General features: G+C 50.2%; 1 protein-coding gene across 1 annotated transcript in view; it reads right to left on the reverse strand.

Moving 5' to 3' along the window:
- Positions 1 to 21811, reverse strand: part of LRP4 (LDL receptor related protein 4) — a 50093-nt gene that overhangs the window by 22626 nt on the left and 5656 nt on the right. The window contains exons 2-20 of the mRNA XM_023239813.2: positions 14430 to 14576; positions 13183 to 13299; positions 12793 to 12906; positions 12282 to 12398; positions 11837 to 11965; positions 11477 to 11596; positions 10945 to 11070; positions 10240 to 10365; positions 9914 to 10048; positions 9392 to 9517; positions 8826 to 9056; positions 7611 to 7767; positions 5242 to 5459; positions 4905 to 5081; positions 4402 to 4524; positions 2554 to 2762; positions 2280 to 2361; positions 1619 to 1724; positions 92 to 293 (exon numbers count right to left, since the gene is read on the reverse strand). Of these exons, the coding sequence (XP_023095581.1) occupies positions 92 to 293; positions 1619 to 1724; positions 2280 to 2361; positions 2554 to 2762; positions 4402 to 4524; positions 4905 to 5081; positions 5242 to 5459; positions 7611 to 7767; positions 8826 to 9056; positions 9392 to 9517; positions 9914 to 10048; positions 10240 to 10365; positions 10945 to 11070; positions 11477 to 11596; positions 11837 to 11965; positions 12282 to 12398; positions 12793 to 12906; positions 13183 to 13299; positions 14430 to 14576 (2762 nt within the window). The remainder of the gene's footprint in view (positions 1 to 91; positions 294 to 1618; positions 1725 to 2279; positions 2362 to 2553; positions 2763 to 4401; positions 4525 to 4904; positions 5082 to 5241; positions 5460 to 7610; positions 7768 to 8825; positions 9057 to 9391; positions 9518 to 9913; positions 10049 to 10239; positions 10366 to 10944; positions 11071 to 11476; positions 11597 to 11836; positions 11966 to 12281; positions 12399 to 12792; positions 12907 to 13182; positions 13300 to 14429; positions 14577 to 21811) is intronic.

Consider the following 21811-nt stretch of genomic DNA (forward strand, 5'->3'; position numbering starts at 1 on the left):
CATTGCCCCTGGGTCCTCCCAGCTGCCAGCCAGGGAAAGCTGTCCTAGAGGTTGTCTGGGTTGTGAGGGGATGCCTTACCGCCATCCTTACCTTCCTCTTGCTGCCATCCAGACCAGCAAATTCAATGGTCTTCATGCCGGCATCTGCCCAGTAAAGCCGCTGGGACCCGTAGTCAATGGCTAATCCGTTAGGCCAGGTCAGATTGGAAGAGATGATGACCTGGCGGCCCGAGGCATCCATGCCAGCTCGTTCAATCTTGGGGCTTGCACCCCAGTCAGTCCAATACATGTACCTGGGCACAGGCAAGGAAGGTCTTACCAGCCTTCTAGTTAACAACACCCAGTGGGGATTCAGGGTGCCTAGGGTTTCAGTGTTTCTGCTTGCGATAGCTGCCCCAGCTTCCTGCCTCAGCTCCCAGCCCCATCCTGGGCTCAGAGTTGTCTCTGAAAGTCTCTTATCTTCTATCACTATCGAAAGGGTCCCTGGGGTTTTAATAAAGGCAGAGCCTAAAGGCTCAAGGAGTGTTTAGCAAGTAAGGTCTATGTGGGAATAAAGAAAGAAGGCAAGTAAGAATGGGGTATAAACAATCTTTCCTTGATTGGATGGGTTAAATAGTTATGGTATGTAAATTTAGCAGAATTCTATATAACCATTAAGAAGAACAAAAGGCATCTGGGAGGTTCAGTCAGTGAAGCGTCCAACTCCTGATTTCAGCTCAGGTCATGGTCTCACAGTTCATGGGATGGAGCCCCACATCGGGCTAACAGCATGGAGCCTGCTTGGGATTCTCTCTCTCCCTCTCTCTCTCTGCCCCCTCCCCTGCTCGTGCACATGCATGCTCTCTTTAAATAAATAAATAAATAAATAAACTTTGAAAAAAGACAGAACAAGATAACTCTATATTATCAAATGGAAAGATAGTCAAGATTTATAACTAAGTGAAAAAAGACAAGTTACAAAACAGTATGCCATTGCTGTAGATCCAAAATCACCACCACCACCACAAAATGTATATATGCACATAAAAGAAAATCTGGAAAAATACCCTAAACTGTTAACTGTTAGCAATGGTTACTGCCGGAAAGTGAGATTATAGGCAATCTTCACTTCCTACAGATTTATTTACTTATTTGTTTTATTTATTTACAATGACTTACTTTTGTAAGCAGACCAAAAAAAAAGAGAGAGAGAAATTTTAATTTTTTAATGTTTATTTATTTGAGAGAGAGAGAGAGAGAGAGAGAGAGAAAGACAGCGTGAGCAGGGGAGGGGCAGAGAGAGAGGGAGACGTAGAACCTGAAGCAGGCTCCAGGCTCTGAGCTGTCAGCACAGAGCCCAACGCGAGGCTCGAACCCACAAACTGCAAGATCATGACCCAAGCCCAAATCGGACACTTAACTGACTGAGCCACCCAGGCGCTCCGAGAGGAAAAAATGTAAAAGGTTTCCTTGTCCACCGGGGAGAAAGAGTTGTCACTGCCTTCTGTGGTTTCTGTAGCTGCCCTTGCTGCCTTGGTGTGCCCATAACATCTGGCTGCTCTTGCTAACCTCCAGACTCCTCTCTAGTGCTCCTGGCTGTGGGACAGGTGGAGCTCGTCCCAAAGGAACAGGTGCTCACCCGCCCATGGGTTCCACCACGATATCCCGGGGACGATCAAGGTTCTCCCAGATGAGAACTGTCCTCATGCTGCCATCTGTGTTGGCCACTTCAATCCGGTCTGTACCTACCAAGAAATCGGGGGCAAAGATATTAACTCTATGCTTGGTCGTTCACCCGACTACCTTCCACTCCCAGCACAGAGCCTGGCACGCAGTAAACACTCAAGAAATATTTTACGATAGATGAGCAACGGATGTTTAGTGAACTGATTTTGGAGAAGATGCTGCTCCGGGTCCAAGAACCACACTTGGAGGCGCTCTGGTAAAAGGCATCCCTCTTACCTCCCACACTCACTCACCTGGCTCATCGAAAATACCTGTTTTATTAAGACAGTAATAGAACGAAAACCACAGGGCATAGTTTCCTTATCTGAAATGCCTCAAAACATTCTTGAGCACCAGCTACACAGCGGCAGGAGCTGCCATTTGACTGGCAAATGCCAAATCCTCAGCTATGAGCATCTAGCTTCAGCTCTGCAGCAGCCCCACCACTTCTGACCTACCAAGAACTTCAGGCCAAGACAAGTGGTCTAGGAGGGGCACTGGGCCCCTGGTACCTGAGACTAGAATTTTAATAAGAGGAATCCCACACAGCCAGGCCATGGCTGCCCTGTACATACCTGCATCTGTCCAGTATAGCTTGTTGGTGACCCAATCAATGGCCAGGCCTGCTGGGCTCTCCAAACTGGTATCTACCACCACCTGGACAGGAAGCAAAGCTGTATCACCAAACTTTGTTCAAGCAAAGCTGAGGACTCGTACCTCAGCTCTGGGACCCAATTGTACCAATTCTCAAGGTTGGCAAAGGTATGGGAAGCCTTTACCCAGGACGGGGTGGATGCCATCCCTCAATCTCTGCCCTCCCCAAGGGCCTGTGCCCTCGATGGGCCCTACCTCCTGTCCTGTTCCATCCCACTTGGCCCTGCTGATGGTGTCAGTGCTGACATCTGTCCAGTACACGTGGTCATCCCGGGAGTCCCAGTCAAGGGCCACAGCACTGCGCACGTCAGCCAGTGGGATGACATCGTCGGACAGGTCCTCTGTGTCGAAGCTGATCCGACGGATGTCCATCCTTCGGGCAAAAAGCAGGAACTTGTCAAGACCTGATCAAAGGCCGAAAGGGGTCTTCTTTTAATGCTCTAAATCCAGTAACAGTGACAGACACAGACGCTCACCTGTGTGACATCTGGTTCAATCACACTTCCTGGGATCTGGTGCCCTTTGTCCCCTACTCTTCACACCTCAGGTCCCCTTTGAGCCCTTGGCAGCCCATGCTGACAGACTCAGACTTTAGGATCAATGGCCTAGGAAGCAGACTCTCGCCAGGGCCCAGAAGCGCATCCTGTTTAAGCATCTGTCAGCTTCCATCTCCTTGTCTCTCCTCTTTGCTCAGCTTCTTCCGGTGCACTGGCTAGATCACCATCAGCCCCCAGCCGACCTCACGGACTTCTGTTTCTGCTTCGGGCCGCTGCTGCTCCACTCCATCTCCTAGATCCTCTCTCTTGCTCTTCTCTTCACCAACTTTAGCCAACCATGACTTCCTGCCTTGCCTCCTCTATTCTCATAGCAACTCTTTGTGATTTATGTCATTCTTAATCTCATTTTCTAGATGAGCCACCTTGAGGGTAACAGACGTCAAGTAACTTGCCTAGCATCCTCTCGCTAGAAAGCACCAGGGCTGGGACTTGAACTCAGGTTAACTCCAGAGAAGGAGCTCTGGACACTCCCCTACACAGCTTCTTCCTGGCTGGCTCTGTTCTGTCCCTTGCTCCATTCTGGTCTGAGTATTTCCCACTATGCATTTCTGCCTGGAAAGGCACTTCCTGCCTAACTTCACCAAGTGTCTTCTTTTAAGCTCTGGGAAACCCTTAAGGGGGAGCTCCTGGGGAAACCTCATGCGCCTCTCTGAGACAATATGGAAAAAGCTGGGCACTTAGAAGAATTGAAGGAAAGTAGGTTCTCAGTCAACGAGTGTTGAACAAATAGTCCTTGTTACTCTGCATAGTTTCCCTGATCTCACTTTCTGGAAATGACCCAGACCCCAAGAGAAATTTGATTTTAATCAGGAATAAGAGGGTCAGTGGGTGCACAGCAGTAAATAAGAGCAGCTGCTGACATACGAGGAACTACCCTCAGCCCCTTGTTAGTCATGTCATATGCCCGGATCACTCCTCTCTGGACTATTCTTAGGAAAAGTCACCTGTGACTCTGAGCTAGACAGGGCTACCGTCTCAAAGCAATGACCCTGCAGCAGTTCAGTGGAAGCCAAAATAGTTCAGGGAGCGACTGGGGAGTCCCATTATCTTTCACTCATTAAACACATATTTATCCAGCATCTACATATGCAGAGTATCACCAGAGGTCCTAATCTCGGCTCTGTGGTTTAGGGGCTGGAAGTAAGTCTTTAACAGGGTGAGGCTAAAGGTTAAAAAAAATAGAAACCCCTGCTTTCTAGAAGGGCCTGGAACCTTCTTGCGACCTATAGATAAAGCATCCTACCTGGTGGAATGATACACGAGCCTGGTTGCAGGCATTCATACTTGACTGGGTAGTACCACTGAGCCCCCAGGCCTCGGCTTTGGTATAAGAGCTATCAGCCTCTTAAGTTCTTCCTCTCCAGGGGCTACCTGAGGAGCCTGGCTCTTCCCCATGATAGGAAATCCCTTGGACTCCTATCTCTTGTTCCTTCCGCCCACCGTCACAAGGCACATCCATCGAGGCAGGTGTCCCAGACCCACTTACTCTGGGCACAGGCGTGGCTGCTGATCTTGCGGAAGCCAGTGGGACAGGCACAAGTATAGTTCTGGCCACTGGGCAGACACAGGTGAGTGCAGCCTCCATTGTTGTCCCCACAGCGGTTTTTCCCTGTTCAAAGAGCCCAGAGCAAAAGGGTCAGGAAAGACCAAAGGTTGCAGAGTCCATCCCAAGGCTAGTGAGTAGGGGTTTAGCTAGGGTGTGAGCTCTCTGGAGGGAGAAACTATGTCTTATTTTTTATAGCTGCCCCAGCTGCAAGCACAGTGAATACCTGACATAGGAGATATCCTACAAATGTTTGCATGAATTAAATGACAGTGAAGCAGATTTTCAGGAGTATCGATGTTGTACCCTAAATGTCCAGCAGAGGGAGAAATTAGCCCATATCAATGCCAACCTCAAATTTCCCTGCCAGAAACCATGGCAACTGTGACAGGTGCAGGGAAGGTTCTCAGAGGCACCAGAGGTGTACCAGGTGGGTAGTTTTTTACCTGCAGGCTGACGCTGGGGGTGCAAGGTGTGGATGTCCATGGGGAAATGGAGTTTGTTGCGAATAATCTCCTGGTTCTTCCCAGTAAACTTGTTAGCACTGTTGATGCTCTTGGTGTGCCAGTCTGTCCAGTACAGGCTGTCTTCAAACACGGTGATGGCAAAGGGGTGGGGGAGGCCTGGGGAAAGTCCAGAAGGACTTCAGTCCAGACATATCCTGCCATGGGCTCTGGGCCCAGGCCTGGCAACTGCACAAATCTCACCCTCTGCCAAGGCTTCTAGGGGCTGGGACTGGGGAAGGAGGATGAGAGATGGAGGAGAGTGCAGAAAGGGCCTCACCCTGGCTAATGACAGCCTTGCGATGACTCCCGTCCAGATTGGCCCTCTCGATGACATGGTGCTTAGCATCCACCCAGTACATACGATGCCCGGCATAGTCAATGGTGAGGCCATTGGGCCAGAAGAGATGAGTGTCGGCAATGATGCGGCGTCCAGAGCCATCCATGCTGGAGGCCTCGATGCGGGGGGTGTTGCCCCAGTCTGTCCAGTAAATGGTACTAGGAAGAGGGAAAGGACATTGAGAGACAGGCAGCAGAAGGCATGTAGTAACAAGGATAACAATCAGACTGAGGTCTTTTATCCATTTAACCCAGGAGACCCCAACTGGTAGGTGACACGTTCTGTTTAGTCCACAGGGTGTTTTTTCAATGTTTGAATTTAAATGTCTCTAGCAGGGCATTTATTCAGTTAACCTTTTTTTTTTTTTTTTTTTTTTTTTTTTTGTAGTACCTGCAGGGCTCTATCTTAGGGAGTAGGAGTATAGCAATGAACAAAAGAGACAAAAATCCCAACCCTTGTGGAATTAACAATATATTATATTATTAGTTAGGACAGATACTTTTTTCTTTTTCACAATCTCTATCCCTGCCTTTTGTATTTTACACACACACACACACACACACACACACACACACTTCACACTCACACTCACACAGGGTTTTTAAAACAGCTGTCTTAGAGGACATGGCCCTCAATTGACTACATTGAATTTTTATAAACCAGAAGAACTTCCATTTAAGGAGACTTTTTTTCTAATAATAAAAATTACCATTAATTTTTATAACTCAGCTCAATCCTATGAACTAATAATAAAAATACTAAAACCTACCACTATCTAAGTATATTATGCCATGTAAAATGCATCTTATTTGGGGTGCCTGGGTGGCTAAGTCGGTTAGGCGTCCAACTTCGGCTCAGGTCATGATCTCATAGTTGGTGAGTTCAAGCCCCGTGTTAGGCTCTGTGCTGACAGCTCAGAGCCTGGAGCCTGCTTCGGATTCTGTGTCTCCCTGTCTCTCTGCCCCTCCCCTGCTCGTGCTCTGTCTCTGTCTCTCTCTCTCATAAATAAACATTTAAAAAAAGTTAAAATGCATCTCATTTGGGGGATGAAATGGATGAAAGGGGTCAAAAGGTATAAACTTCTAGTTATATAATAAGTAAGTCATGGGGATGTAATGTACAGGATGGTGACTATGGTTAATAATACAATATTGTATTACCAGAAAGTTGCTGAGAGTAGATCTTAAATGTTCTCATCACAAGAAAAAATTGTTGTAACCACTATATGTTGACAGATGTTAACTAGATTTACTGTGGTGATTATTCTGCAATATACACAAATCATTATGTTGTACATCTGAAACTAACATAAAGTTATACGTCAATTATACCTCAATCTTTAAAAATGAGTCATTTAATCTTCGTACAGCTATAAGGTACACGTGGGTTTTTTTTTTAAAGATTTTACTTATTTACTTTTTAAAGTAATCTCTACACCCAACATGGGGCTCGAACCTACAACCCCAAGATCAAGGTCACATGCTCAACCGACTGAGCCAGCCAGGTGTCCAGGCATGGTTTTGTTTTGTTTTTTTAATTTTTTCACTGTTTATTCATTTCTTTTTTTAAAATTTTTTTGATGTTTTTATTGATTCTTGAGAGAGAGAAAGCACAAGCTTGAGAGGGGCAGAGAGAGAGGGAGACAGGAACCAAAGCAGGCTCCACGCTGACAGCAGGGAGCCCAATGCGGGGCTCAAACTCACTAGTGCTGAGATCATGACCTGAGCTGAAGTCAGACGCTTAGCTGACTGAACCACCAAGGTGCCCCAAATGTTTATTCATTTCTTTCTTTTTTTATATATTTATTTTTGAGAGAGAGAGAGACTGAGAGAGAGAGAGAGAGAGAGAGAGAGAGAGAGAGACAAAGCATGAGTCGGGAAGGGGCAGAGAGAGAGGGAGACACAGAATCTGAAGCAGGCTCCAGGCTCCCAGCTGTCAGCACAGAGCCCAATGCGGGACTCAAACTCATGAACTGTGAAATCGTGACCTGGGCTGATGTCGGATGCTTAACCGACTGAGCCACCCAGGCAAACCCCACCACGCCGCCACCCCCCCTCCCCACCCCCACCAGGTATGTTTTTTACTCACCAATTATAAGTGAGTAAATGGAGGCAGATATAGACTGACCCAAGACCACACAGCCAATTACTACAGAACCAAGACTCAAATCCAGGTGTGTCTGGGTACAGAGCCCAGGCTGTTAACACCACACTGTGAAGAGGCTCCCCAGCAGTTTGGCCCAGGTGGCCTGGGAACTGTCTCTAGGGGGTGCAAGAGGGATTTGGGAGCTTGAGACACAACTCACTCACCCCTCCATGGGGTGCAAGGCAATAGCCCGGGGCTTCTCAAGGTTTTGCCACAGCAGCACCTTCCGATGGGCTCCGTCCAGGTTCGCCACCTCAATCCTTGATGTTCCTGAGTCGGTCCAGTAGAGTTTGTCATGGACCCAATCCACAGCCAGGCCCCCTGACGGAAAGAGGCAGTAGGAAGGGTCAGGGATTCAGCCAGGGCTCCTCTGTGTCACAATAACAAGTGTAAAATCTTGCACAGGGTTTTGGTTAGGTGGTGTTCTAGCCACGTGACATATACTAACTTACATAATCATCACAACAACTCTATGAGCTAGATACTGAAATCCCCATGGAGATGAAGAAATCAAGGTACAGAGAAGTCAAGTAGCTGTCCAAGGTCAGGCATTTCCTCCTCTCGGCCAACCATATTCCACATCCTGAATCCTGGCTCCCTGACCTACACCCACCACACTGGCTCCAGAATTTGCAAACTGTGGCTTAAGGTTTTGCAGAGGCACTCGAGACGTGCCATAACCATTTGAGTCAAGTGCGCACGGTACCGAATTCTAATCCACTTCACTGGCTTATAGAATGGCCTGAGATTACTGAGTGAGTTCTTGTTTCTTTCTTTCTTTCTTTTTTTAATCTGTAAACATTTGGATGTATCTATGTGAGTCAAGCAGAATATTCTTAATAGTAAGCAATCAAAACAAAATTCTGAATTAAAACAAATGCTAAGACTGAGAGCAAATTGTAACTGTTGTCCATAAATCTCTGATTTCAAATTATTACATTCGTCAAAACGTCTCAATAATGAGCAAATGTTATAAACCAGAACCCATAAAATTAATGTATACTAACAAATGTTTTCAATGTTTTCTTTTTTTTTTCTTTTTTAAGTTTATTTATTTCTTTTGAGAAAGAGAGAGAGAGAATGGGAGAAAGAGAATCCCAATGAGGCTCCGAGCTGTCAGCACATAGCCCAACGCAGGCCTTGAACCCACAAACTGTGAGATCATGACCTGAGCCGAAATCAAGAGTCAGACACTTAACCAACCGAGCCACCCAGGCGCCTCCTAAAAAATGTTTTCTATACTAGAATTCCATCCAAGAGTTCACTGGAAGAAAGAGATGTTCTGCTGCCCAAGGTTTACAAGCCATCATCCTGTTCCTTCCATGGTTACTTTGCACATGGTGTGGCCCTGCCCTTCCCCACAGGGCTTCATTCCCTACCTGGGCTCTCGAGCCCTGTAGACACAACCTCCTCCACGTTGCTGCCGTTGAGGTTGGCACGGAGGATCCGGTCCAGGGTGACGTCTGACCAGAAGACAAGCTCGCGTCGGTGGTGGAAATCAAGGGCAATGGCATTCTCCAGGTTGTTGAGCAGCAATGTGTACTCGGAGCGGTGCGGCAGCACCTGCCGGATGTCGATGCGATTGGCGAACAGCAGCACAGGCTCCGGCCCTGGGACGTGGCATAGAAATGGGGCCACCACTGGGCTCCAGAGCTGCTCCTGACACCCCTCGTCATGCATCCCCAGCTCCTCAGCTGATGAGTGGGGCCCCTTGCCCATGTCCAGAACTGTTGGCATCTGTACTAGAAGAGTAGGAGCCTCCAGAGCATACTCCCCTCCCCGCCCCTCCCCAGCAGTTTTTCTTGGGGCTCAGAATGCAATTCACAGCTCCGTTCTACTCAGATGAAAATCTCTCTACCTCTCAGCAAATGCCCAAGTACTGGAACACCGGGATGTCTCTATGCTCGGCCCTCTGCCCACCTAGCCGAACGCCAACACCCCTTACCCAGAGCCTTGCAGCTGCGCCGGTCGGGCCGGAGCTCGTAGCCTGCTTCACACCAGCACTGGAAGGCCCCTTCGCTGTTGGTGCAGCCCTGGCTGCAATACCCCTCCTCCGCACATTCATTCACATCTGGGAGGACCGAGCAGGGTCAGGAGATCTCCGTTCTGCCATCCTCCCCCTGACAACCCCCCAGGCTGACTAGTTGCTTCCCGGCCCACATACCCATCTACTTTCCAGGCCTAGTGGGAAGGCTATATGACAAGTGGTTAAGGGCTTTAAGGGCATGGACACCCGGGCTAGAATCCCAACTCTGCTATCACCGGCTCTGTGGCCATCAGTAAGTTACTTAACCTCTCTGAGCTTCAGTTTCCCCAGCTGTGAAACAGAAGGGACAGTCCCCACCTCCTAGGGTGATGATGAAGCGAGGTTACGTCCGTCAGATGTTTGACCCAGAGGAAACATAGCTGCCCGTCTGCTGCCCCTGCCCAGGATCCTGCCCCTGATCCAAACCAGGCCCCAGCTCACCCTGGCACATGTGCCCATCCTCGGTAAGCCGGTAGCCTGTGTGGCAGGTACACTGCACTGCCCCCCGCACCATCTGGCACTTCTGGGCGCAGCCACCGTTGTTAACATTGCAGTTCTCCTCACCCGTCCGGGGCCCTGTGCCAGCCAAGCCAGAGATGGGAGTTGAGCCCAGAATCCTCCCCCAGACAGCCAACTTGGCATTCCACCTGGACCACGAAGAACAGCTCCCGAGGCTGCAAGAATCCCTAGGGAGGATTCTCTTTGAACCACATGGGTGGGGTTCAGCCACACACCAGGGGCCAGGCCCGCCCACTGGGGACACTCACGGCAGTTCTGCTGTGGGCCTTCGTCACTGTTGTCACCACAGTCGTTGACCCCATTGCACAGCTTCCTCTGCCCGATGCAGCGCCCGTTCCAGCACAGGAACTGGTCTGAGGCACACTGGGGGCTTCCTGGAGAGGGAGGGAGGGCCGGCAGGGAGGGAGTGAGAGGCAGGTCACAGCAGGGCAGGGCTTGGGTCAACAAAAGGATGGGAGCCTGTCATTTTCCAGGGTGAGCTGGAGACAGAGGAGACTCAAGGTGGGAGGGTCGGGGTCCAAGGCAGGAAACAGCTCAGACAGGGCTGGCTGAATGTCTACATTCGTTCTCTCCCCCCAGGACGCCACGGTGGGATGTTGAGGACGTGGGACAGATTGAGAGAGTGTGCCTGTGTGTCCAGCACCCAGTGTGGCTAGGGTGGTGGGGGATGCCAGCCACGGAGAATGGTCCCTGCTCACTAGGGCCAGAGCAACAGGCCATGTATGAGCTAGAACGTGAGAGGCAGCTGCTACTGTGGTCCAGGCCATAAGGCTGCAGAAGGTACACCTGGATTTGACACCGGTAACGAGAAGGGCGGGCAAAATCAGGCCACAGGCAAGATCAGACTAAAGCATCACTGTAGCCCGATGGCAGCAGCAACATCCTCTTTCCACCCCTGTTCTCCAATCCCATCATGGGTTTAAGGGCCTGGGGGTACCCCTGGGGCGCTCCACCTGTGTTCTCACAGTCCTCTTCATCACTGTTGTCTGCACAGTCATCCTCCCCATCACAGCGCCAGGACAGGCGGACGCAGCGACCTGACCGACAGCGGAACTGTTCCGCGGTACACATGGAGGTGGCTGGGCAGAGCAAAGGCCTCATGAAAGGCTGACCCCATTTTGGCCCGAAGCTCCACCCGGCCACCCCAAAATGCATTTTGTGGCAGCATCCACACCAGTCTTCCTGTCACGGTTGTTCTGAATGGCATCTCTGTGCAAGTCAGAAAAAGGCAACATTTCCTCAAGATGCCTCACCACCGTCTGCTAGAAAACTGCCACGATGAATATATAAATCTATATAATTACAGAATAGGTAAGTTTCCCACCGACTGGCATCGCTTTGGACATAGCGCCTCTGTGCCGTGCCCAACCCACACCACTGTACAGGACAATCCTGTCCAATCTGTCTTTATCAATGGTGGCCATTTTGGCTCCACAAGCCCTTTCCCTACTTCCAGACCAGACCTTGGACACTGGCCCCACTCACTGCAGTTGCGCTCATCAGACTGGTCGTCACAGTCCGCGTCGCCATCACAGCGCCAGCCCGCGTTGATGCACAGGCCACTGTCACACATGAACTCCCCAGAGCGGCAGGGCTGGTGGGAGGCTGGGGAAACAGGACAGACTTCTGTCTCTAGCCTGTCCATGAACACTGTCCATAGCAGAGCAGAAAGCCGGGCCCCAGCACCCGGCTCCTCCCTCTCTGCCCGACAGGGACCAGGGAATCCAGAAACTCCTCCCTTGAGCTCCGGCCCCAGCTGACACCTGTGCCTTACCACCCCAGGAGTTCCTTGGGGCCTGGCCTCCCCCTCCCTCCCAGCTCCGCCCCCCTGGTCGGAGCACTCACAGCAGTCGGCCTCGTCAGACCAGTCCCCGCAGTCATCATCACCATCACAGTGGTAGATATCGAGGATGCAGCGGCCGTAAGCACACTGGAACTCCTCCAGGTTGCAGGGAGGCGCTGGCACTGCTGAGGCTGGAAGGCAGGTGTGGGGGACAGGGAGGGGCGCACGCTCAGGCCCAGAGAGAGCTCAGAGGCCCGGACTCCTCCAAGAAGGCGGAAGACGTTCAGGCAAGGGAAGCCGGTTTCACGTGGGACAGCCCTGTGAGACTTCCGTATGCTTGTTGAGCCATGGGGACCCTCCCTCTGCACCTGAGGAATCTGCTCCCACCCTAGCTCAGCCTCGGAGGAACAGTTTCGTAAGAGCCTGCCCTCCTGGCCCACTGCACGTGCACCCCTCTGCCCACGGGATGCTGCCTCCTGCCCCGGCCCGAGTTCTGGGGCCACTCACGACAGCTCTCCTCGTCAGAGCCATCTTTGCAGTCGGTGTCACCATCGCAGTACCAGTGCTCAGCGATGCAGCTTCCGTCACTGCAGCGGAATTCCTTGTCAGAGCACTTGCGCATGTCTGGGGGACGCAATGGGACAGCGATCCTGCGGGAGCCCGATAGGACAGGCCGCCCTCCTAAGATCCTCCCCGACTCCCACCCACACTGCCCCTGTGGGTCTGACCCCATCCCTGGAAGACACCACGGATTTGGTGCAGACCGTCTGGGGAAAGCTGCAGCCCTGGAGACATGGGGCCTTGGGTTCCTGTTCCCCTCGTGGTGGTTCGCAGTGTGTGGGGGGAGGGTCTGGACTGCTCTGCCCCTCCCGCCTTCCTCCAGCTGCTCCAGACGTCTGGGCAGTTCAAGGTGTGGCAGTGCTAAAGCCACTGCTGCCCTTCAACCCCCCTCCTCCCGCCCCTGCCATGGCCAGACCACCAGCAGCCATCCTGCCCACCTCCCTGGAGCTCCACTCACCACACTGCTCATCACTGTTGTCCCCACAGTCGTTGTCACCATCACAGTGCCACAGGCTCCGGATGCAGTAGCCGTTCTGGCAGGGGAACTCGTCCTCCTCACACTCCCGGGGGGCTGTGGGGTACAGAGCAGTCAGGCTGCTGCAGACAGCGGGGGCCAGGGGCCCAACAGAAAGCCCCACGGACCAGAGCAGTCACTTCTACACCACCCAGAGGGATCTGAAGCAGGTGGCAGTTTCTCAGGCTCATCTAACCAAGAGGGAAGGTGAAAGGAGGGGCAAAGAGCAAAGACCCAGGAAGTGATGTGGGCCTGGGGCATCATTTTCTGATTGAAAATCCCTTCCCAACAGAGCCTGACGGAGCCCGCCTGGTGCCCATCACCAGCACTCACGACAGTCCTGCTCATCTGAGTCGTCTTCACAGTCGTTGTCCCCATCACACACCCAGGAGCGGCGGATGCACTTGCCATTGTCACAGTGAAAGTCAAGAGGGGAACAGGTGGGCAGCACTGAGTCCCAGGAAGAGAAGGGAACAGGGAATCTGTCTGAGGCAGGCTCCACTGGGCCGGAAAGCCTTTGCCAACACCCCTTATCCCACATCTCCCCGTGTGAGCCACAGTCCTTCCTCACAGACTCCCATGCCTGATGGAGGAGCTAGGCAGAAACCACAGCTAAGAAGCCAGAGCATTAGCAGGGAACAGCGGCGAGGGATTCACAGGGCAGGGCAGGCCAAGGAACTCAAAACCACTAAGAGAAACATGAGCAAGAAAAAAGAAGTGTATTTTTTTTTTCCTCTTGTTAAATGATGATTAACACAGCTGGGCTCAATTTCCAGTTCTAGAACTCATCACTTACCACGCCGAGCAAGTCAGTTACCCTCTCTGAGCCACAGGTTGTCTGACTGTACGATGGGGGTAATTATACTTGGCTCACAGAGGTCTTTTGAGATAATGCACATGACAGTGCTACATGAAAGGTGAGCCATGTATCATCACAATTAGCTGAACTGGTTAGGGTTAAGGTCCAGGTTGTAGCTTCAATCTTATTAGACTAATTAGCCACCTTCAGACACAGGTGCTACAGCTTGCATCCCTAAACCCAGACAGCTGGCTCAGCAGTGATATTTCTATAGATCTGAGGCAGGAGGCCCTAGCCTGTTGTGCCTGTATTACTTACTACACTAGGGGAAAGGAAGGTTTAAAGAGAATATAATATTTCCTAAAACTTATATTATTAAAAAAAGATAGGATTATACAGAATACTAACATAAGAAACACAGAAATAATCTGCATCCACGTATAGTATGCACATTAAAAATGCACAAAAATACACAAACATATATTCACGTAAATACAGAGATCCATTTAAAGAGACTGCCTATAGTTTCAAGGGTGTTTTATTCCATACTTGTCACAAAGTTTGTTTTATTGGACATATATGCATGGAAATACAAGAGGACTGGAGCCCTATATATTGCGAAGAAACCACCCATCTGTCAATATCCGTCACCCTCACAAGAGTCCAACGCTCTGCATCTGATACAGCAGGTGTACAGAACATTCATCAGACCCTCATCCCCAGGTCCCTCCCCTCTTCTACTACTTCCCACCACTCCCTGGCTGGGATGGGAGGTGCTTACTACATCCGTCCTCATCGCTGTGGTCCCCACAGTCGTTGTCTCCATCACACTGCCACTGGGCGGGGATGCAGGTACACTCGCCGAGGGCACTCACCGCACATGTGAAGTGGCTCCGACCACAAGCACACTCGGGGCTGCTGGCTAGCCCTGTGCAGAGGGGAGAGGAACCAATGAGGGCTCAGCTCCTGCTTAACCACAGCCCATTCTAGAGAGTAGAGGAGCCCCATCTCGGGGCACTGTTACCAAGAGAGCCACGGGATACCACAGGGAGATGCAGACCATGCAATCATGGCTTCCCCCTCCTCCAAGACACTAATGGTCAAGAAGACAACCTGTGACCCTAGGTTCATAACAAGTCCAGTACCTTCTCTATGACAGGGCTTTTTGCCCAGCACCCCCAAGAGACAAGAGATGAATGATGCCACTCAGGGAGTTGGTGCCTTTGGGGAAAAGGAGCAGGGGACAGAAAGGGTGATGCTGTGAGACCTTGAGACCCTTCCCTCCAAAGCTAGGTTGAGATATGGATGCTTTTGCATCTGGCCAGGACCAAACCCTTGGCTGTTAGCCAGGCAGGGCAAGAAATAGTGAAATTAAAATGCCGGAGCCCCTTTTGGAATAGGGAACCCACACAGGGGAACAGGAAGCAACACAGGCTGTTGTGAGTCTCCAGGTCAGAACTCACCTTTAAGGAGGGTGACCAGAAGAAGTGGGGCTCCAGGGGGAGGGGAGCAGTCAGAGCCTTCCCATCTGTGGGACAGGCTACAGCCTAGAGGAAGGATGGCAGAAGCAGCCCCTCCCCCATCCTCAGCAGCACGCAGCTGGCCTTCCCTATTGAGCATCGAGCTATCTGCCTGGCCAAGTCCCATGACCGGCTGCTGTGCCCCCTCCCCAGCGTGCCCAGCAGGATGCCCTGGGATGGCGTGTGAATGGCTCAGTGCCCCTGCTCCAGCCTCAGCTGGAACAAAGGGTTCTGCCAGGGTCACTCTTCCCCCCTCCCCACATTCATCTAACCCGCTGGGCTGCTGCAGCTGGGAAAGAAGGGGGCCACTGCTCATCGCTCATCTCTCCCCCTTGCTTTCTTCTCCCCTTCCTCCCCTTAGCTGGGCCCTGCCCTCAGGCTGTGCGGGAACAGGGAAGGATTTAGGGCCCAGAATGAAAGGGTGTACTGTCATCCACCCCCCCCCCCCCCACTCCCCAAAGCAAGGAGAGAGCCCTGGAGCCCTCCCTCTCCACTTCAATCTCCAAGGGTAAGTGTGAGTATAAGGCATGGGTTCCTAATCTGCAGATGGATGGATGGATGGATGGATGGATGGATGGATGGATGGATGGATGGATGGTTGGGTGGGTAGACGGCTGGATGGTTGGGTGGGTAAACGGCTGGCATTTGGGACCAGTGAGCTGTTGAAACTACAGGCAAAATGTACATTTCTGGAGTAATGGACCACAGATTTCACCAGATTCTCAAATGAGACCCCTCTGCCCCCCACCACAAGCTAAGGGAATTGGCTTCCCTAGAAAAGATGCCAGATTTCCTGTGGAAAACGAAGGAATCTGTCTGAGGGGTGCAGCATCTCTTCACAGGAAGGCTTTACTCCACGCCCAGGGTTCCTGTCTGTCCAGGTCTCCCTGCAAGTGCAGAACAGAGGATCCTTCTCCAGGGAAGCACTGACGACCCGGCTACCCCAGTCCCAGCCCCAGCCCCTTGGGCCTATTCTGAAAGCACCGATAAAGGAAGGGGCTTTTTTCACTCAGACCCTGAGCAACTTTTGGAGTGTGACCAGCTCATCACAGCTATAGGCACCACTCTCAGGAACTCTGGCTGGATGAAACCACAAAGACTAGGTATTCCAAAGGACCCCATTCAGTGGGCCTCCCAACATGTAGATCCCCTGTGCAGGGAGGGGTGGTGAAAAGGAAGGATAAGACTGACTCAGTGGTTCTCAACCAGGGACAGTCTTTCCTCCGGGGGCGGGGGTGGTGGTATTTGGCAACGTGTGGAGACATTTTTGGTTGTCGTGACTGGTGGTGTTTCTGGCATCTAGTGGGTAGAAGCCAGGGATGCTGCTAGACAGCCTACAATGTACAGGGCAGGCTCCCGCAACAAAGACATTCTCCAGCCCTGAATGTCAATGGAAGTTAAGGACACAGCAGGGAGCAGAGCCGCCCCACGTGGAGTTCAGGGCAAGGGGGTGAGGACAACAGAGAGGATGAAGGGGCCTGGGGGGAGGGGGAGAGGAGAAAGCCCTGGACCTGGAGCAGACAGACTGGGTTCCACCCACCGGCTGCGTGACCCTGTACAGGTCACTTAGCTCCCCGAGCCTCCGTTTCCTCATTTGTGAAAGGCCACAAGGACTGGACCAGACGATAAACGTGGACGAAGCTACCCTCGTGCCCTGGCACACCACAGATGCTCAATAAATGCAGGCTGGGGGTGTAGGGTGTGGGAGATGCAGGGACTAGTTTTTTCCAAAAGGCCTTGATTTTAAAAACCTGAGCACTGGGATTAGGAGATCAAGAATAGCAGTTTCCAGGGCCACCTGGGTGGCTGTCGGTTAAGCAGCCAACTTCCGTCAGGTCCAGCTTGTGGGTTCGAGCCCTGTGTCGGGTTCTGTGCCAGCAGCTCAGAGCCTGGAGCCTGCTTCAGATTCTGTGTCTCCCTCTCTCTCTCTCTCTGCCCTCCCCCTGCTCACACTCTGTCTCTCAAGAATAAATAAACATTAAAAAAAATTTTTTTTAAAAAAAGAATAGCACTATCCTGGTGTTGTGTGCAGGTCAAAAAGAATACTGAAGGTAGAGTAGCCTTCAGTCCCAGGTCGACTTTTTTTAGGGCCCCACCCCCGCTTTTGGCAGAGTGATAAAAGAAGTCCTGCTTTCTCCCAGCAGACTTCAGGAACAAAGCATTCCATCGGGTGGGCATCAAGTTAGTTGCAGGCAGCTGAAGAGCCAGGACTTCCTGCATGTCAGAGCAACATCTGAACGTCAGCACGTGAAGGTCAGGCAAACCCTTGGCTTGGGCTTTCGTCCGGTAAACAGACACATCACACTCCAGAAAGCCAGCTCTTCTAGAGAACCACTGCCCCTCGGGATCCCCGGAGGTGGAATTCTGCCTTTTCAGTCAAGTCCTGGCTGTGAGCAGAAAGGACAGCTTTTAACCTTTTTCTAAAAAAAGAATGATGAATGAAGAAAGGAAACAAATGGGGGGGGGGGCGACAGCATAGGCAGGCTTCACTTTGGAAAGTGTTAAATTAGAGTACTCAGCTATGCTTCTGGCCTTGAAAGCTGTTTGCAGCCACACTCCCTCAGCCTTCAGCCTTTACTCAACAGTGAAAAGATCTTTCCCCAAGTGTTCCCTCCCCTTGACAGGCGAGTCGTCCAGCTTTGGGGATACATGTGAATGTGCTCAAAGGGTCTTCCTGGGAGGTGAACCAAAATCCCATTATGACACCTCACCTCCCTTGCCTCAGTCACCTTACCAATTACTCATTGTTTTCTTGTGAAGGAAAGAAGGGAAGCATCCATTTGGTATACCAGGTACAGTGTATCATTGTAGTAAAGAGCACAGATTCTGGAGTCAGAGAGACTAGAGTTCAAATCCTGTTTTCTACCGCCAACCCTACAACTTTGAGTAAGTTGCTTAAGGTCTCTGAGCCTTAGTTTCCTCATCCATAAAATGGGAATCCATGTAAACTGCTTGTTAGCACAGGACTTGTACATGACAAAAGCTTCGTAATAGTACAAGCATCATTTACTGAGTATGTATTTACGAGGTGCTCTTCAAATACTTTTCCAACTGCTTTTCATATGCTACATCATTGAATGCTCTCAACGACCCTGGGAGGTGACACAGAGAAGTCTGCCATTAGGTCACACCGGTACTATGGGTTGATGCCAGCATTCACACCCAGGCAGATTGAACCCAGGGCCTCTGCTCTTCATCGCTTCATTACCCTGCCTCCCAATAAGTGGTATCGCTATTATGAGAATTTCCAAAACCCTGAGGTCAAAAAGGGGAATTTATAACACTGGGGCGTCTGGATCCCTCTCCTGCACACAATCTCGATTAGCAAATATACAGTGAGTTTATGGATCTCAAAGCAGTGACGTTTCCTTCTGGTTACTGCTTCGGCTAAAGACCAATGTCTCTTGCCCTAAGGTGAAGTGGTGAAACAGGGACAGTCTGGAGCCCTAGCCCTTTGAACCAGTGCCTCAGTGTGGTGCTGGTCCAGAAAGGAAGAGAGCTTCTGACCACAGAGAATTGTATTTTGCAGTTATTTTGTAGAGTTTGCAAGCTGCTTTTGCATACTCACTTGCATTCACCCTTAATCATTACAATAACCCTAAGTAGTTACTGCAGGCCCCACTTAAGAGGTGAGGTCATCTGCTCTGGCCAAGGTCATGGGGTAAGTAGGACAGCCAGGATGGCGGCCCCATTCTTACCCTTAGACCAGTATTCTTTTAATGGGACCTCAGAATCCAGACTTTCAACAAGCTTCCCAGATGACACCGATGCATACTAAGGTTAGAGAGGCACAGCTCTCCACCATCCCATAGAACACTCAACTGAAGGGGGACCACACCTGTCACTTAGAGGCCCAAAGTGTACAGTGACTATACACAGCTACAGAGCAGCTTTTTCAAGTTGAACCAGACATGAGAAGGCCGAAGGAGTGTCCTGTGAGTGCTGGGATAGGAAAGTTACCAGTGGGGGAGAGATTACAACAGAAAGGGAAGAACCATCATTCATAGCAGAGAAGGGTTCTTCTTGTAACACACCAAAGCTCTCCTCTCTCCTCCTGTCCACTGGTGGCAATGGTGAGGATATAAACCTTATTTAATGAAGGTAAGTTATTTGAAATGACCCTGAACTACACATCCAGGCCAATCAAGGGACCAATCCACTGATTTCAGCTCCTGGGGCAGTGGTCAGTGTCTCTAACTGAAAGGGATGCCCATGTAGCAAGACAAAAGTGGCATCACTAAAAGGAGTCACAGCAAAGGGCCACTTGGAAATCTCACCTCATCCACGAGATACCTGGAACCGGGAGAACTCTGGGTGCCTATAAAACAGCCCCTGTTTCAAAGGGCAGGGCTTACGCAGAAAACATCAGAACCAACACCAAAGAAGGTAAATGGTTGGTAGAAGGAGGCCAGGAAGTGAACCCTTTCCTGATGCTGCCCCACCTGGACCCATGCGGCCCCAGATGAATTGAAAGCCCCTGGTCCGTGCTCCAGAGGCCCTTTGTGCCTCCTCTTTTGGTAGCGTTTAGCTCACTGTGGCATCACTGTGTGCTTAACGGACCAGGTGCTCTTCAGTCTCCTGGCAGTTGGAACTGTATAATATGGAGTTTTGTGTTTGTATTCACCAAGCATAGTTCAATGCTTGGTATGTAGTAGTTGATCAATACAAATTTGTAGAATGAATGTATGACATGTTCAGCTAGATTCTTGTGAGAGTTTGGAGTCAAAGAGAGGCCCAGAATACCAAAAATAAAATAGTTATTTTCTACCTAATCTTTACTGAAGAAAACAGGAATCTTCTTTTTAAGGTGGCATCCTAGTCCCATCCAGGTCAAATTCACTCCCTTCTCCAACAAGAGTTCCTTTCACTTGCTGTATTGTCAAGCAGTGATACTGACACGTTAGGATTCTACTTAGTTCTGCCCCTAAATCCCTAGAGGCCAGCCAACCTCATCTAGTTTGAAAATCTACCAAGTGAAGTCTTCTCCTAGTGGGCGCCTCAGTAAGGGGTAGCGTCAGACACATGATTACTGGTCCCATCAAGTTCAGCCCTCTCTTGCCACTCCTAACGATGGAAAAGAAGTTCTTAATGGTCAGCCTCCAAAGTTATGAGGCAGAGAACATAGCGTTAAGAGCATGGGAACAAAAACTAAGCTAGTTCCTGGCTGTCTGATGCGGGGCATATTATTCAAATCTCTTTATACCTTTCTCACCAGGAAAATCAGGATAAGAATAGCCCCCATCTCACATGGACGTTATAAGAATTAGTTAATTCATAAAAAGCACTTAGCATAATGCCTGGCACGTACTCAGCTCTCAGTAAACCATAGCTCTTGCTATTACTCTGATAGAATTTGGCCCACCCAGAACTGTCTCATCCAGCCACCCCATGATTAAGCCCTGCTGTTTCAGGGCTTGAGATGTCTTAAAGCCCTACAGTGGGCCAAGCTACAGGGCCAGCCCCAAAGGTTAAGCTAGAGGTGTGAATGGCCACAGGAAGAGGTGGACAAGAGTACTGTGGCAAGAGTCCTGCATTATTATTGTGCTTTTCTGGAGGAGCTTGAGGCATACAGTATCCTCTACCCTTGCCCCATTTATCATCAACCGATTCCTAGGAGGCAAGTATAGAAAAGAGCACGCAGAACCTAAATCACAGAGCAATTCAGAAATGGATTGGCTTCCTCTACTGTAACATGGGGGTAGTAACAGTACCAATAGTAGCTGGTTCCTGGGAGATTTAAATGAAATAATACACATGAAGTACACAGTAAGCAGCTATTACTGTTGTTTTCATTGGTAATCCCATCATCTTCATCTAGATGTCTCCTTTCTCTCAACCCTGTAAAGTAGCTATGACACCAGGCTGTTTCCATCCAGGTCCTCAAAAGTCTACTTACCCTGCCCAGCAGCTCAGTCAACAGATCTCACAAATCCAAAATGTGGCTGTGCTCTGTGAGGGGGCTGCTCAACATATTGCTTTCCTCTACCTCTCAAAACACAAGGCCCACACAAGAACACATGGCTTCACAGGGGCAACAAACCTCATCTCCCCTCCTGGGAGTTTTTTAAAGCCTCCCTCTATCAAAGCACAGAAAAGTAATTCTTTGTGCATTAAGATTACATGAGGAGATGAAGACTGAAAACAGAAAAGTCAATCTGAGATGAAATATAGATAGTCTCAACCCAGATCTTTTTTAATAGCTTGGATAGAAAATATTCCATACTAAGGGGCAGTATGGGTTAGAAGCTTAACAGCTTAGGCTCTGGGTTCAAATCCTGGGTCAGTAACCCACTAGCTGTGTGACATAAACTGCTCTGAGCCTTAGTTTCCTTTCTGTAAGACAGGAACCTATCAGGACCTACCTCATAAGGACACTGTGAGGGGTAAACATGAAAAGACGAGGTCAACACCACAGTGCCAGGGATATAGCAAAAGCTTTTAAGATGTTAAACTACCCCCCAAAGTACCTTTGTAGTATTTAGACCACATGTCCCAGTTTGTGATGTAAAACTGGATTTTACATGTAAAACTGTGGTTACCAGCAATTATTCCCTGAAGAACACAAATTCTTATTTGGGGGAGATACCTTTTGGAACCATTCACTTTGACTGCCTCTCTGAGCCTATGGTTGAAATGTCTTGTT

The sequence above is a fragment of the Felis catus genome, chromosome D1 (genome assembly GCF_018350175.1).
Source record: "Felis catus isolate Fca126 chromosome D1, F.catus_Fca126_mat1.0, whole genome shotgun sequence".
NCBI classification, from domain to species: Eukaryota; Metazoa; Chordata; class Mammalia; order Carnivora; family Felidae; genus Felis; species Felis catus.